Raw genomic sequence first — 18,749 nt, forward strand, 5'->3', positions numbered from 1 at the left:
CTGTGGCTCTGGCAATGGTGAATCGTATGTAATTGTGGTCGGAAAGGCTTACGCCTTCCACGACCATCCAATCTTGTACTAGTTGTGCCATTTGAAGGGTCGAGACTGTAAGGTCCAGCCACCCTCTTGAGTGGACGCGATCAAAAGTCGGTGGCGCATCTTGCTGGTTATGCAAGATCAGGTTGTTGCTTGAAATAAAATCCTCCAGGGTACGTTCCTTTGGCTCTGTGGTAGCATATCCCCATGTTGTACTATGACAGTTAAAGTCTCCCGCAATCAACACGTTGTCTATTTTTTGCTCTCGCATCAGTTGTTGCATTTGCAAGATACTGTTTTCGATATCTGCCTTTGGCGGAGAGTACACGGAGACTATGATTGCTGTCAGATTGTGCACCTCTAGCAGGATGGCCACTATGTCCCTTTCCGCAATGATTACAGTGGGGGTCCACATAGGGTTGCAATTTACTATAATGGCTCTTGGCGGCTCGTTGGTATCTTCCTTTTGGAAAACAGTCCACTGTAGGGGGTAGCCCACAGCTTTGCCATGTAAACAATAAGGTTCTTGTCCTAGTAGGAAGTCGATCTGTTCTGTGGTGGTGTATATGGCTGCCTGTGCCGTTGCTGCACGAGCGCGTTGCAGATTTATCTGCAAACATTGTATTGCGTCCTGTCTGCGCGATTGCGTACTGTTGATGTCCAACTGTGTATTGTTATGCTGTACATTTGGGGGTTGCTGATTCTGTCTGCTTCTTGTAGTATTTGCCATTGTCTTATTGTTAGTATTCCGTATTGTTACGGATGTTCTGCACGTTTCGCTGGTATTGCGGGCAGTCTGAATGGTACGCTGGGTGGCGAATGTTGTATCTGTCCCCGTAGCGGTAGTTAGCTTCTCTACAGTTGATGCATTGTGGCATCTGAGTGTTGCATTCTCTAACTCCGTGATTGTTTGCGCAGAAGGAGCAGAATTGCTTGCGGCTTTTGCAGTCGGCCTGTGTGTGTCCGAACTGCTGGCATCGTCCATATTATGCAGGTATTTGAAAATATTTCAGTATGCAGCGTGTGATTATTGTTATTTAATTAAAATATTTTAAAGAATATGAAAAATATAAAATGGCGCATATTAATTTTCTTTACGTCATCCCTATAAAGAATGTATATTATTTTTAATTAATTTTACAAATCCTTACAAATGCATAAACTTCAAACGTTTTTAGCATTCTTTCACATATGTATTCATGCATTCATACGTGAAAGAATAAGAACTACATCATCAAATATCGTATTGTCAAGAGTTACGTATTCAATTTTATTCTCAGAGAACACGTGAAAATCTTAACAAATGAAATTACTTTAAACATCGATGAATTTTAATGACGACATACTGTGCCGCATCTATTTTCTATTCATCATCTGGGGACACGATTTCGTATCGTTTTGTGCCATATCATAGTGAGACTGGTAATTGCACTTGGATGACCTTCAGGATAGTGAGTGAAGGAAGGTGAGTGAACTGCGGTTTGCAGCGTAGAACCCTCATTTTATCGTACTCTTAAGCAAAAGTATTCTTTAGCATCCACAGCTGATACGTGGATTACTGATACATGATCAGCTGATACGTGGATTCAATCTCTACAATTACATTATGGATTGCACAACGTAGGGCACTGTGAAATCACTTTACGGCACGTTCTTATAGACAGAACAAGGTACTGGTAATCTCAATATCAAAATAATCTTGCAGTATTAAAGAATCGTACAGAATACTGACAGATAAATTATCGATCAATGGTGAAGAAAAGCTAGAATATTTCGAAGTCGTTTTTCTTTGGGGAAAGGGGAGGAGAAGTTACGTTTCAAACTAAGTTTAACTGAATTGAAACTTTCAGTACTATTTAAAATGTTAATATTACTATTAGCTTAAAAGGGCTATAAAATATTATTTGTTATTTTACTTTTAATTTGAGTCTGCTTGCCATTCAGAAAAACGTAAAATATTATTCTTTCATATTTAATCTTTCTTATATTAATTAACAATAAAAGCAATACTAGCAGTTCTCAAAACTTTAATTTTTTTACTTTTTATTTTGATTGATTTAAATAAAAATGTATTTAATTCATGATATATCTAATTAAAATATTAAATATTTCTATGGAATTACGTTATATGTTTTTCACTTTTTAAATATACAGAAGATATATAACGTTCCCCTGTTAGTCTAAATGCATATACATCTAATATTCTATAAAATGTTTCGCTATTTCACCTGGGCTATCTCTATCTCTACTGATAAGCCATATGAAACTTTAAAACAGCTGTTTTGAGCAATTGTTAAAATATGAACCCTTTCAGACTTTTTTACATTATTATTATTATTATGTTATTTTAGAATTATACAGAATGCCAAAAAAGGTGGTGACGGATTTCATTTCAGACTTGTACTTTTGATTACTAAGTTTTTCAGAATAAAAAAACTTTTACGACCGTAGTTGCAACACTGAAGCTTGTTTTCGAAAATACCAAATTTAACCTTCTCATGGTCCTTGTAGGGTAAAATTAGAGCTAACGTTTTTTAATCGTCTTAAAATATCATTGGATTTTCATAACTTAAATGGAAAATATTTAATACTTTTACACGCAATGTTTCTGAAGATATAAATAAAAAGAACTTTCCAACTTGAATAACTTTCATTGCATATTTTTGACCCAAATCAAGTATGATTTAAAATAATATATGCATTTTCTTAACTTAAATAAACAGTTTTGTAATGATATTAGTTGGGATTTCTGATTAATGGTATTATATTGAGTAAAAAATTACCAAATGCAAATTGTATTATAAAGCACTAGATTACATTTTTGCATCTTATTTTACTTTGGGAATTTGATAATCATGTAATACTTTTAATTATATCATCCACAATTTCTCCCCAAATAGTTGAATATGTACAGTGAATTAGGCATCAAGGAACGTCATTTAGCACAGATATGCACTATTTTGTATAAGTATGTCTTAAAAAGCATTCTGTCGGCGTTTTACTTTGAACTGTGTTTAACAACACGTCATTAAACACATGTAAACATACTATAGCAAAAAATAATAGTAACTTGTATAAATCTGTAGGACTAGAGTATCGAAGGTTTAATAGGAAGCTATATAGTAGAAGTGAAAATGACGCAGGGGAAACGTGTGCTCAGACGAAAACAAACAAAAAAAAAAAAAAAAAAAAGAGAGAGAGAGAGAGAGAGAAGAGATATACTGGCTCCATCTATTGACAAAACGTGAAAGCAGCTATGAAATAATCTCTTGAGAAATTCAAGGTAAAGACGGATTAGACATGTGCTCATTAACCAGAATTGAAAGACAGGCTTTGAAAGACTATAAAAACAATATCTTTTATTTAAAATGATTTGTTTCTTTTATTTAATATTTGTTCCTTAAGTAAATTCGTAAAATTAAGACACTGCATATTTATTGCATTGAAGTCTTCTAGAACTGCCTTATTTGAATAACGGCAAAACTATAGAATACTGTCTCTAAAGATGGGATGCGTTCTTTGGAAACTAGCGTGTATTTATGTCATATAAGGAGAAAACCATTATACTCTCACGCTGCTCAGTTTCTTTGAGGGAATTTAAGCCAGTCTGATAATTGCATATATATTAAAGCAGTTTAATTAAGGTTTTATATATTAAGGGTTAAGGTAGTCTAAGGAATGCATACCTGAATATATCCAAACGTTTTCATATACATTGTATTTGTATTTCGATGCACTTTATATTTCACTGAATTCAATGCAGCATGGTTATACACGAATTTAATGTATTGTATGTACCTACTTATTGTATAAATTAAATATGTATAAAGTACTGCATTTATTGAATGTATCATTTCTTATAATTTTAATTTAGGATTACTTTCATATACTTTTACTATTAAGGTATTGCATCAAAGTACTTTGAATGTATACTGGGCGCTTCTAAGTACTGTATATATTATATTTGGAGACAATAAATGTTACCAGTTACCTTTTTTTTCCTCCGCTGGTTGCACAATGTCGGTTTGCTTGTTTACGAGTAGTGCCTATGTATAGCTCTTCTTGTAGCGGCTTGTACATATATCTTTGAAGGTTCTGGCAAGGAAATGCACCAAGAGGCGTCAAAACGTTACCAAATTTACAATCCATTCACCAATATCGACTCCTAACTGGAAAGGTTAGGAAAGTTCGAGAAGGGAAAGCAAGGGGAGGAGAAAGGAAAAGAAAAAAGACGGAAAGGAGATAAAGGGATGAGATTGAGATTTCCTCCTTCATTTTTTCCAAACGTTTTGTGCTTTTTTATTGCCTGAGAGTCATGTAGAACTAGGTATTAAAGATTTTCACAGTAACTTACCAATGCATGTCAGCAAAACAGACCAATTAAGCGGTTTTCTTTAGCTTTTTCGATGGCATGGTGCAAGGGGAAGGAGGCTTCGGCCTCACACTTCCCATTAAGCTTCTTTGCGCCATGTCTGCAGTGGTAGTAGAGTAAAAATTTTCGGACTTGAAAAAATTTATTAGTATAATCAAGAGAATTGTGGGCTCAAAGTAACAGCGAACGGTTCTATTAACTTCATTTTGAAACAAGTATCTTCATCTATCAAAGAACGATGTTTCTTCGGTTAAGAATTCGTCCTGCCATTTTGTGCTTTCGCCATGTGTTGTCATCTAAAAATAAATTAAGCGTGAGATCGAGTAGTGTCTTTACTTACAAAAAGTAATCTGAATACATTCAAGAACACATCAACACCAGTGACTTTTCCGAAGGATCTGCCACGTATCTCATGATTGTCAGTGTGTAATTTAGCTTTCAAAGACCATAAAAATGATGGTGGAATCTGTTTTTTCTCTTTGGAAATGTTTACTTGATATTTAATGCGAAAATGCCGCTGATATTTTATACCCGAATTTATATATTTTTAACATATTCAGGATACTTAATTCAATAGCTGCTAAAAAGAAATAAAGTAATCGCATGTGAAAGCTGTGCTATTACTTATTAGTATCATACACGTCAGTACAGTAATTACTCTAATTTGCTATTAATAGATTAAAATATCACATTTATCATAATTTAAAAATTGGCTTATTGCGTTCTATGCAGCGCAATGCAGTTATTTTTTATTTTAAGATCCCGTGTTAATTTAGCACACATGGTAATTTGTATCATTAAGTAATTTAAATATTTCCGCTCCGCTCTTGTAGTGTACACTAAGTAGACTACAATACCCTAGCATTTTTACCTTAACATCTGGTACCGTAATATTGTGTTGGCCACGTGAGTGATTTTGGGTTCTTGCATGAGGTAAATATGACTTTAAAAAAGTCTTTTACAAGAAAATTTCCTTCACCTCAGGCAGAAAGATTTCGCATGCTTACCCAAAATCAAAACATAATCCACTCTAAGGTTCGTATTAATACGAAAGCTATCTAAGCAAAGCTGGATTAAAGCTCGTTGTCACGACCCTTCGCGTACTACAGAAAAAGTACGTTTTAACGAGCGATCGCTATAGCGAAAATGATTTGACCGACTGACAGGTTCGCTAGAATACGTCAAATTTCCTAAAAGTGCTACCAGAAAGAAATATTTTACTTGATATTTAATGCGAAAATGCCGCTGATATTTTATACCCGAATTTATATATTTTTAATATATCCCCTTAATTTCTTGGATATATTTCAAGATTCACGTATACAGGGTGATAAAGATATTGTTTATATAAAAGATATTGTTTTTATAGTCTTTCAAAGCCTGTCTTTCAGTTCTGGTTAATGAGCACAGGTCTAATCCGTCTTTACCTTGAATTTCTCAATTGTGCCGCAGTGTGATGTGGATTTATCACGTCAATCGTGATCGGACCCTTTTTCTTCGAGGAAATGCGTGGTTCTGCTATTCAAACTGTCAGTGTGACGGATACGAGGTAAACTGATATTTACAAAATCGCATCATGGGAAGTCTGGCTGATAAACACCTGTTGGAAGGTATGACTTTTATGCAGAATGGCGCTATTCTCTGTATTGCTACAAGTGTGAAATCTCTCTTGCACATATCGTTCGGTGATGATCGCATGATGAGTCGCCACCTCCGTCATCAGGTCCCCGATTTCAATCATCATCAGGTACCTGATTTTTCTGGGCCGCATATATATATTGCTTGGCTGTCAGAGTGTTTTCTTATATTTCAATCAGTTAAGATTTGAACTATTATACTGGTCGTTGTAAAGAGATTATCGTAATAGTAAAGTATTGATTGTTTTTCTTATAGAAGTTGCAAATATAATGTTGTAAATAATAAACATAGTTTTATATATATTTTTTAACATTTTAAAATAGAACAATTAAAATGTTGTAATATTATGTAATAGTTATAATGTATAATATTTTCCCAATATTCTTCTATAGAATTACTACATAACTTTTAGAACTATTGATCTATATATTTCTTACCTAACCGGATTATTCTATAAGTGACTTTCTGGGAAACGACGAAGTAGAAAAATTGTTAATTTACGAAAACTAGTTTAAAATTTATATTTCTAAAAGTGCAAGTCTTTCTTAATTTTGAAAATGAATCATTAATGTCTGAATTCGTAAAAGTTTAAATCAAGTTTTTTTTTTTTTTTCAGTTTCAAAAGTGTCATGCGTCCATTTAGCAAATTAAAATCGTACGTTGTTCGTAATAGAAATTATCATCGTTAGCTGTTTTCCACGCTATGAACTCGAATCACATTTCAGCTTATTACACGAAGATTTTGAATATTTGATAAACTTAAGATGTCTTCAAAATATAAATAAAATTGCTTTTAGAGAAATATTTTTGTTTTAATTTTCCACGCATGAATAATTGTCTGTTTTCAAACTTCTTTAACTTCAAAAAATTACAGGAAAGGATTGGAGAATTAATGTATTATTTATCGCAAAGAAAGTACTTGTCACAAATTATTCATTATCTCTAAACAAAATGATTTTATTCACAGAAATATTACCATTGACAATAATTGCATTAGTGTGAGAATAAATACTGAATATTAGAGCTTGAATGGTTGGCGCGGAAAAGAAATATCGGAAATTGAGCAGAAATTTCCTATTCTTACTTTCTCTTTTGCTTTATTAGTAATCATCTCTGAAATCCATATTCTTCTTATGGATTTTGATTACCCATAGTGTATGTACCCCTGCTTAATGTTTCCTTTCTCCCATAGCATTTAAATATCTATTGCCTTCAAACCCTATGTTTGCATCAAATATTTGTTGCGCTCTGATCCTTCCATTGTTGTAAACTTCGACTTCAGTGCTTGGATTTGATTGCTTCACCGATGGAATTCAAAGGGGGATTCTAACGGACCAGCGGGCGATCAAATGTGGCTGGTTGTAGGAATGGCTTTAGGAAAGCATTCCAAAGCTTAATGACTCAATATGAATATCCCTTTGGAGTGCTTCTAGGCCAGATAAAGGGAATTGTCAGAAGATATAACGTGAGTGATTCTGTTTCATCTAACACAACTGTGAGTTTGGTAAACGTATGTTTCCCAAGAGGTTAAAAGGTAGTAAGATTGACTCAAGCTAATTACGATTTCCTTTCAGCTTATTACCCATAAACTCTTTCTTCTTTATACTCATGATGTTGTAAAATTAAGAAGTTAAATAAAATAATATAGCAAACAAGGGAAAAGTATAGTATAATTCTAAATATTGTACTAATTAGGGACACATACTATCTGGATAATGAAAAATCAGGATAGTTTAATTTTATTTTTTTTATGTAGGCCACATGCATATTTATTTGTTGCAATGCAAGGGGAAGAATTTTATATTTTGGTTTGTAGGATGCAGAAATGACACTTTAATCTTACAATATGAGATATTTTGATATAATTTAGCAAGCTATCACACACTAGAAACTGTTAGCATGTAGAAAGTTAATTACTAACTGCAGTTACTCTGCATATTATTAGCCAAAATTTCCTAACGTAAAAAAGGAATTTATATAACCTCACTCTGCTTCTTTGGACCCGTTTTAGAAAAGAAGCATTTATTATGCCTAGGAAAGTTATATTATGTGCCGTGAATTTCCACGATTTTTTTTTTTTTTTGTTTGTTTGCGAATTTTTTGAGATATTAGCGAAGCTACCGTTATAGCCATGTTACAGCAATAAGTATTAAAGATAATGTAGCTACAGAACTGTAGCAACAAGTGTTAAAGATACTATAGCAACAAGAATCAGCGTAAGTTGTAAATTAATAGGACAGAGGTTCAACAGGACTTCTTTCTTTACCTGTAGGAGCGAAAATATACGAAGCGGAAACATAGGCACATGCAATAATAGCAGACACAATTTGAGAAATTTCCAGCTAAATAAATGGAAACAAAGCAAATGGAGCCACCTGATGACAAAAAGGGGAAACCAGCTAGAAAGTTTTAAAAGCTGGAGCAAAAGATGGATTAAAATTGAGATCCTCAATCATAAATGAAAGGATTTTTTAAGAATGTAATATGACTCTAAGAAAACTAATTCGCCAACGGAAGATATTCCTGTAATACACTAGGCTGCAGAGAAATCGAAAATGTGAGTTTTTACCCAGCAGTGTTGAGCAATGGGAGATTTGTGAATTTCTTTTTTTCCTAACGTATGTCACATGCTCCTTAGTGCGAAATTTCAATGCTGTGTTGAACAGTTCGACCAACGCATGAATGTATTAAGCCACACTGACAAAGAATACTGTAAATATCCCAGGAGTTCATGTCCGAAACAGGGTCTTTAAGTATCGAATTGCAAATTTTATTGGTAGTAGAAAAAATGGCTCAAAAGTTAACTTTTGTAGAATACATTAAATTGTATCACTTATTGATGGAAATAAAGTAATGATTACTGAATTCATTTAATTTCTCGACACGAGAGACTGATTTTTATTGTATTGGGATTTAACTTTTTTAACCGCTTGGTCAATAACACGAGGTGAAACACTTATGTCATTTACAGCTACTTTTAAGCAGCTGAGTTCTTGATCAAGAATTGACTTGGAGTACAAGAAAAACGAAAGACTAAAATGAAGCAAATCAGGAATTCGAAATTATTCGTTCATGTTCCGCGAATGATGAAGGAATTTCCGTATTTTTTAAAAAAAATATTTTTGTTATAATTCTCTTAGATTACTTTTACATTTAAAGAAACTTATTTCCTTCTGAATTTTCTTAGAGGTAGAAGAAACAAAATAATCATATTCTATTAAGCATAAAAAATTTTCATATTCGAAAACGAAACCAGAATTTGGAATGTTTGCTGGCTTTCAGACTCGGTTTCCGAAATTACATGAACTGTGTATTTGTTGTCAATCAAAGCCAGCAAAAGATTTGATGCTGATTGGTTTATGGTTTATGTGATTACTGCAAAGCCTCGAGGGCTGGCTGCCTAAGGGAAGGGATGCCTTAATGGAGGCCGTTCTAAGGAAAACTGGCTCGTACACACTTTACACATCGAGAAAATCACGACAACGCCCATGCAGCCAGCCCATTCGCGAGATTCATTCGCCCGTTCGCGAATTTTCTCTGCTTGCTCTGTAATTGTTCCGTATCTGTTGGCCTTTTATCTCGCAATAAAATTACTGTCCTAGTTATAACTAATCAATGATTCTCTATGAAAACAAAGAATATTCAGTCTATGTATAGGCGTAATTACTTTTCCGTTAGCTTTCATTGACTAAACATTTGCCAAATGTAATACGCCAGATTAATGTCACTCAAATTAATTTATATTAACAGCTTCTTAAAAGATATGTACTCTACTGAATGATCTTTCCATATTATTTAAATTAAATACTAAATTACTAAAAACTCATGTTATTTAACAAGATGATTCATTTACTAATTTGACATGAGAGGAAGAAATACAATCCGGACAATGAAATTTCACATATCTTTTTCAAGTTTGAATAATTGGATATTCGCTACAAAAGTCAAAATAATTTTTCTTTCGGAACTTTGAGAAAGAAAATTGAAATATATCATGAAGTAATTCTTTCGTGTTTCCCTCGCGAAATATTTTCCGGAACAGTTTTTTATTGATATAAGTAAATGAGAGATGCACGTTAAAGGAATGGTTTTACTCATTTTCTTTAAAAGTGGGATTTAATTTTTCAAAATTGAGAAATCAAGAAAATAGAATTTGGCAACGATGGATGAGTTTTATGGATTGGTTTGATGGCAAGATAAAAATCAGAAAGTTCATTTCGAGATAAATGGAGATAAGAAAACATAAAAATAAGTGAGTTAGGTGAGAGTAGATCATTAAGCATTCGATGTGCTAGGTTAACAGTTATATCCCCGAATATTTCCTTAATAAACCTTGTTCCTATTTTGAAATAGACATGCCCTGTCATCATATTGATATTACTCCCTCATACGCCTGCCACCAACAGCCTGAGAGCCATTTTCGGAACGACAAACTTATAAACACCGCAAATCTCACCTTGTAAGGAATTATCACATGTCCCCCTGTGCGTGCATTCATCTTGCAAGTTGTTAGCACGTCCAGCTAGGAACTGGAGAACTCTTGGTTCAACTTACATCAAGGTTACAACTGATTTTTTCTGTTTCCTTTTAGGAAATATTTAATGGTCTCTATAGTCACTACCGAACTAAAATGAAGTGAATAATAATATGTTACCGCTTGAATCTGGTTGGCTGGCTCTTAAGCCTCTCTCCATTCATTCAATATGGGAAGGTTTATTACATTCTCCCGTCCGTGCTGCTGTGGTAACAGTGTTTAGTATATCCCGTTAAGAAATAGAAGACTCGTAGTTTGAATAATGCGAATGCGCAGTTATGTTGCCCTATTCAGATAATTCTAATACTTAGCAAAACTTTTCTGGACTTCAAACCGAAGTCTCTAAATTTCGTGATAGCCTCAGTTAATGAACTTACTATTGAAATGATAAGGAATAGAGATTGAAATGAAAGGTGAACAGTTATGCCTATTCTCGTCATGCGTAATGGCATAAGATATAATGCAATATTGATGGCCTATCAGAAATCGAAATCAAGAGATTAAATCTACTCTATGTTTCATTCTTGAAAACTCAGTGTTTTGAAACCATATAAAAGTGGAATATATTTGGAAATGGAATAATTTTTTAAATAAATGAGTAGTCTTGGTATTATATTCCCCCGAAATGTTTTCTTTTCTTTTCTTTTTTTTTTTTTTTTCGACTTAACTGTTTGAGAAAGACTTCGTCTTAAATATTACTAAATTCGCTTACGATAGCAAGAGGCTGTTTCTAATGACATTTTACACACTTAATTAAATTAGAAAGCCTAACTCAAAATTTGCTAAATTCTCTAGAATATTATGCAAGATACCTTAATTCTGAGACAAACACATAACGCGAATTCAGTTTTTAGCCGAAAGGGCGTTAGCCCAGAAAGGTTGTTAATTTAGTTTTGGCATTTTGTTGCGTTTCACTTTTCAAATTGTTGCCACCAAATATTATAGCGCTATATTATATTTAAAAAAATTAAACAATAAAAAATCTGCATGAATGCATGTATGTTTCTCGCATTGCGATAAAACAACGGTACCTAGAGTCATCAAATTTTCAGTAACGTAAGTCTCTACCCGAATATGGGTATCTGGAAGACGAAATTTGGAATTTGTTTTATTATCTATTTCATATTTTGTAAAGCATTTGTGTGTTTTCTATTAAGAAACTCAGTGATTTCAAATGGAGCAATGGCAACGCTGTACGGGAAATAAAAAAGAAAAACACTTTTATCTCCAGCGCGCGAGACTGTTTATCGGAAATTCTACAGATATGCTCTTTTAAATTATTTTGCAATACTGCTGTTGAATTGAATTTTATGGTTTAAATGTAAAGAATATATTGTTACGAAATGTACATGCGGGGTAAGATGGCTTTCCCGCAAAGCAGTTTTAGGGTTGCATAAAATAACAAGGAAGGTAGGGTTGCCACATTTGGCGAGAAATAGCCCATTTAGCGACAGAATTGGCGATATGCCATGGACGGATGGAGAACCTTCTGGAACGAATTATTACCGGTTTAGCCCAGAATGTTCTCGAACACCAGTCAAAAGTTTACATAAACCCTGCTGGTACGCGAAGAGTTAGTATCGAGTGTTTGTGCCTCGTCTAGCGAGCCGATAGACAGTTATTGAGCGAGTGGCTCGAAGTCTAGCATCGAGAGAATCTTTTAGTGTATCGCGAGTTAGTGCATCGTCGAGTTTTATCTTAGACTGTGCTGAGTCGAGAGCTATACTCTTGTGTATCGTCGAGTGCATTGCGAGTTGTAGCGTGGAGTTCCGAGAACGACGAAGCAGAGTCGGAAGCTGTACTCTGGTGCTATGCAGTGAAGCTGTCTCGACCGTTATAGCCTGATAGGCTGTGTCACTGATTGTGTCAGCGTGTTTACAGTAATTCTTCTACGACTGTAAAACGTGATTTTGGAGCTTTCCTGATTAATATTGTCTAAATAAAGTGTATTTCGATACTTCATCAAGTATTGTCATCATTATTCACTCCAAATCCATACAAGCCCTGTACGAATGGGAAGGAAGAAAATAACGTAACAACTGGTGTCAGAAGAAAAACGTAACAATATTTAATAAATAAAGGTAACACACAAAACGTTAACAAAAAGCCCCTTTGGCCGTAATATAAAATCTGAAAACTTTCAGATTTTATTTTTTTTTTAAATTTAATTTCTTTTTAAGGTTTTAGAATACTGATGCAGAAAATAAATGGTTATTTTAAACTAAAAATGGTACTGGCAATTAATTCAAACAGTGATATTACAATGGCACGTTTTCCTTTTAATAAAGATACTAGAACGAGCAGGAGGCTTATTACCTTCTAAAATGTCTCAAAGGAGTTTGTCTCCAATCGTCACCTCTCAAACCATAATTGATTAAAATTATGCAAAACAGCAACCGTATTTTGACATAGGTTTTGAATGAAACTCCATCGACTTAGAGCACGATCAGAGATATAGATCTTTCTTCTCAAGGCAAAAAAGTAAAAATACTGTTTTAATGATATCAAAAGATTCTCTTACCAAGGTTAGACCGAAAGGATGGAGGACATCATGAACCAGTTGCATCCTATGCTTGCCGGTGAGGTCAGATGCTTCAATTCTATCCAGCTGAGCATCTACCCAATACAGACGCCTTGCCTCGTAATCAATTGTTAAACCATTGGGCCAACCCAAGTCAGCTGCTACGATGACTCTTCGGCCACCTCCATCCAAATACGCTCTCTCGATTTTTGGTGGCTTTCCCCAATCAGACCAGAACAGATATCTGTAAAGATAAAGGACTGAACTATTTGAAATATTCAGCAATATTGCTAGAATGCAAGAACACATACTGGCATTAAATTAAAAACTTCAATGTACGTTCTACGCACAGATTTGACAGAACTTATAAACGAATAAGGATATGCAAGTAAATACGTGAATAGCTATGCCCAAACAAATAACGACATGCGGGTTAATAAGTGAAGAGCTATGTCCGGCTAACTCAACTGAAACTCGAATAATGAAAAGGAATTACAATAAGGTTTTGACCGTTTTAGCTTCGGTTTATTAAAAATAAACAAAATGTAGGTGAACAAGAATATTAACAGAAGTAATGATGAATTAATCACTGACTGCAGTTTAGTCGAAATACTTCAACACTGCCAAAGCGTTGTCGCCATAATAAACATAATACGTCATAATAATAAATCTTTGCTGTCATAATAAGCATGTCAGGTAGAGCTGGGAGGGTCACCAGATTTGGTTGTACAGGTGTAGGTCCCACTTGCTAGTGATTTAAATGTCTTCATGCCGCCCAGATTCCGAACATGTTTTCTCTTACTTCCAGGGCATGGAAGTTACGTCTAGGGAGTTTAGAGTTTTTAAAGAGGATTGGGCGGGCTGCATGGGTGTTTTCGTTGTTTTCCCCATGTGTAACATGTATACGAGCCAGTTTCTCTTAGAAAGTCCTCCTCGAACGCATCCTTTCCTTTGAGTGCTTTGAAAAAAATCAAATAAACCAAACCTGCAACATTCAGCGGACCGTATGTTAATTAAGACAAACGTTTTTACTTCCTTGTACGAAGTAAAAAGGAAGTATTGTAATCGTGAAAAGTTTCAGGCAGCATATTTCAACGAAAATATCCATTTTGACCGCAATCGAATGCAATTTAACGATGTTTTTGCGTCATATCTGTACGTAAGGACAGAATAAAATACTCTTTTCCTTCAAAAACAATTATAAAACTGCTTTAAAATTAATTCTGAAGAGAATTTTTCGTGGCGTCTGTACGAACGTATGTACGTACGTACGTATCTCGCATAACTCAAAAACGAGTAGCCTCGGAACGTTGAAATTTTGTATATAGGACTGCTATAACATGTAGATGTGCACCTCATATTTTGGTTGCAATCGGCAGCACCAAACGTATATAAATATATTTATATATATATCCACTCTATTACCCGGCTCAGTGATCTCAGTTTCTTTACTCTTATATGTTTGTAAATTGTACATTTTTTGCTTTAAAAATGATTGAATTATGTTGTTTTTATCTTCCGGTTAAGGGTTTTATGCCTTTAGTAAATCTGTGTGCAATGTTTTTAGAATTATCAGCAATTTTAAAGTTGTTTAATTGCCGCTAAGCCTTTTTTAATGGAGGCCATTGATATCTACATTTGAAACAGGAGAGTAGTGGATTTGTTGCCAATCTAGAGAAACTTAGCTTAGCAACAACAAAGATAACGCATTCATTTATTATTGCCAATTAAATCATGCTTAATTCTTTCTGGAATTTTTTCGAGGAAATAAGCGTTTGAGATTTACTTCGTAATTTTTAATATAAATATTTTGAGTTTTTATGTATTTTTGCCTTCTCGCGAAGTGAGAACTGAATTAATTAAATGAGAAATACTCAATCGTTTGTGAAAACTGTTTCTGTTTTGTTTTGTTTGCTTAATTTCTTTTATACATAGTTCTTTTATACATAGTTTATTTATACATAATTTCATACATTATACATAGTTTCTTTTATACATAGTTCTAGCTTTATTATAGTATTTGAATAGAACATGTGGCAACGATTAGATAATTCTTTAAATGATATACATTTTGTGCATTCTGAGTTATAATATGAATGAAATATAACACTGTTAAGTAAGCCAGAGTGTCGCTATGGTAAACAAAGTGAATTTTAAAGAATGCATTTATTCTATTATGGTTTATGCGCTGTCGGCGAAGTAGGTGTTTAATTCAATCTAATAAGTTTAAATAAAATGCTAGAAAAAATGCGTATAATTTAATATTCCGTACAAGGAAGTCATGTGGTGTACACATCAGATTTTTTTGATAGTAGGATCCAATAACTTTGAAAATAATCCACTGTAAAATTGCAGTACTGTAAAAGGGATGTCACAAATTTTGATAATTTTCTTTCAAAATAAATAAATAAAAAAAAACCCTATAACAGTTAATTTATAATCTTATGTATAAGAAACAAAACATGGCATATCGAGAATCAATTGGCGTTACATCAAACGAAAACGCAGATGTTATGGATGTGTTGCAACGCAATACTCACACGTTACAGGTGTTAAGTAGTGCAGCTTGGTGGAAGTTTCTCGGTCGACGGGATAAAACGAAAGTAGTATATAAGAAGGTTAAGACAACTTACTGGATTACGGAAAAGCACACGAAGGCTTATTATTGCCCAAGGGAAAGAATACCTTCGTGGAGGAGGTTTTTAAAGGGAACTAGGTAGTATTCAGTTTACACATCCAGAAAATCACGAAAACTCTCCAAACCAATTCGTCCGTTTGAATTTGGTACTGGGAGCATTATTATAAGACATTATTGTTTTTTAGAAGATGATGTTTTTTCTATGTTTTCTCTGTTTTAAAATGTTTTTTTTTTCCTATCACAAAACCTACATTTTGAATGATATGAATATAATATTTCCAATGAAATTAACATTGTGAAGAACGATAATATCATTTTCTCAAGGAAAATACGTATAGTAAAAAAACGGTAATTTTTTTCTACAAATAGAATAAATGCAAACAGGTTTCTAATAATAATAAGATTCTATATTCTATTTCAATTAAATGGAAAAAAGCATACTTTTTAAAAGATTGGGAAGCCCTTATTATTTTTTTCAGTGACTTGGAAAAACGTTACCTGATAAACTTTTCTCTAAACTCCAGAATCCAATTATTAGTAATAAGAATTAATTTATTTTCTCAAGTAAACGTGCTTGAACAGCATTTCTAGAGCTTCGGAATTAATTTATAGTGTAATGTAATTTGAATAAACTACTAACCTGTTTTTTCTTTTAAATGTAACTGATAACGGATCTAGTAAATTGCAATGCTACACAAGATTTGTGAAACAATTTTTTTATGACCCGAATGATTAAATACAGGAAATAATAAATAACGATAGAGAATGTAACAATAAATGTAAAATTAGAACTAAAGGAATGCAACTTCCATTACCCTTTTCTTGGGAAGACGACAATGGCGCGAGGTTCATCTAAATCCAGGTCAACTAAAATCCTTCGGCTAGTGCCATCAACTCTGGCTACTTCGATAACGTTGCGCCCAGTATCAGTCCAGTACAGATTTTTTGCAACCCAATCAACTGCTAAACCATCAGCTGTTATTAGGTCACTCGATATAACTGTTCGGATCCCAGATCCATTCCAACTTGCTCTCCTGTGTATAGAAAATGCTCATAACTACATATTTAATGAAAACATTAACTAGAAACGTTTTACTCATACACATATAACACAAACGACAAAGCAAATGAAGCATACTTGATCAAAATGGTTGAATCTTGAGTTTTAATTTGTCAATAACTGAGCAACGATTCAGATTTATTAGTCCAAAGGGCTTTGTCCCTGAGGGACTATTGTTTTCGTTTTGCGATTTTGCGTTGAATCACTTGGAATATCCGTTTCACTTTTCAAACTGTTGCCACCAAATATTATCGCCTTGTATTATAGCTGAAGAAATTAAATAATGAAGAATCTTCTTAAATGTATGTATGTTTCTCGCATTGTGGCAAAACCTAGAGACCTAGAGCTATCAAATTTTGAATGACGTAATCCTACTGCGAATATGGGCATCTGGAAGCCCAAATTTAAAATTTGGAATTTTTTATCGATTTCATATTTTGTGAAACTTTAACGAATTTTTGATTAACAATGTCAACGATTCCAAAGCAAGCGATGGCAAAGTTGTACAAAAATACATTTTTATCTCCAGCGCGTGAGACTGTGTATCGGAAATTCTAAAGGAAATTGTCAATTTAAAATTATTTTGCGATATTGCTCTTGAACTGAATTTTACGGTTTAAGTGCGAAGAACATGATATTTAATAAATAAAGGTAACTCATAAAATGTTAAAAAAACGCCCTTTTGGACGTAATCTGAAACTTTTCTGATTTTTTTAAATCTTTTATAAATTTTAAAATCAAAGTTAATGGAGAGGAAACAGAATTACTTCAAAATTTAACACAGTTAACACTAAACATGGAACGCTTAATTTTCTCCAGAAAATTAAGAATGTTCTCTCAAAGCCGCTACGATATGATACTAATGGTTAACTGGAATTGCAAAAATTTCGTTCGATATTTGATGACTGCTTCTGTTGAAAGTATTTAAAACTACTCTTATTAAAATTCTAAACTGAAATATTTAATTTTAGTTTGATTTTTAGTTAGAAATATTCGAATGAAGGAAAAAAAGCGAAGATGCCCATATCGAATAGCCCATATCTAATAATTAGCATAAACATATACAGATGCGATCTTACGCAGATTTATTACTTCCAACATTATTTAGAAAATGCTAATTTAATATTTTTCACATAAATATATAAAATAATCTAGCGAAAATATAAACCTTATATAAAATGTTACCTATATTAAATTCCTTAAAATTACCCCTACTAAAAATGCCCCATAGAAACCAGTAAAACTTTTTATGGGTACCCATAAGATTTTATGGGTTTTTATTGACTTTTACTGGTTTCTGTTGGTCTCTGTGGGTTTTTTTTACTGGTTTCAAAATGACCCATAGAAACCAGTAAAACTTTCTACTGGTACCTATAGAATTTTTGATGGTCTCTATTGACTTTTACTGGTTTCTATTGATCTCTGTGGGTTTTTCTTACTGGTATCAATTGACACCCATACAACCAACATTCAATGGCAGAAATTTGTACTGGTTTGTATAGGTTTATATTGACTTTTGCTGGTTTTCTTACTGGTATCAATATAATAATAAATCTTCTGTTGGTTTATATGGGTTTGTGCTATTTTTTTATCTGACGTTAATATACTTCTTGTAAACAATAAAATTAACAGAATGAAAATATGATCTCTTTAAGACCACCAGAGTAACCTGTAAACGCAGGTGGTCGTTTTAGAGAGGGTTTTTACTAAATATGCTATATTTTTTATTTAAATTTTTTTTTCGGAAACAATAACAGTAATCATATACACCACACACAACGAGGTCTCTCCAAGGCGACCAGCCGCAAATAAAAGTTCATCTTTGCAAGTGGTCGCCTTAGAGAGGTGATGCTCAATACCAATAGATACTCACGTTCTCAGAGATACGTTTATCTTTTAGAGGTGGTCATCTTAGGGAGATTGCATCTACGGAATGAATCTCTCTAAGGC

General features: G+C 33.5%; 2 protein-coding genes across 2 annotated transcripts in view; one reads left to right on the forward strand and one right to left on the reverse strand.

The window, feature by feature from the left end:
- The window catches only part of LOC118187669 (core alpha-(1,3)-fucosyltransferase-like), a 631,908-nt gene that overhangs the window by 575,855 nt on the left and 37,304 nt on the right, over positions 1–18,749 (forward strand). The gene's annotated exons all lie outside the window — the stretch shown is intronic.
- Lrp4 (LDL receptor related protein 4) overlaps positions 1–18,749 on the reverse strand; it is a 1,066,574-nt gene that overhangs the window by 38,922 nt on the left and 1,008,903 nt on the right. Inside the window, exons 27-28 of the mRNA XM_085821440.1 lie at positions 16,555–16,773; positions 13,102–13,345 (exon numbers count right to left, since the gene is read on the reverse strand). Coding sequence (XP_085677566.1) covers positions 13,102–13,345; positions 16,555–16,773 — 463 coding nt within the window. The remainder of the gene's footprint in view (positions 1–13,101; positions 13,346–16,554; positions 16,774–18,749) is intronic.

This window comes from Stegodyphus dumicola, chromosome 7 (genome assembly GCF_044657685.1).
Source record: "Stegodyphus dumicola isolate Sdum_Otavi_A_Nest chromosome 7, ASM4465768v1".
NCBI classification, from domain to species: domain Eukaryota; kingdom Metazoa; phylum Arthropoda; class Arachnida; order Araneae; family Eresidae; genus Stegodyphus; species Stegodyphus dumicola.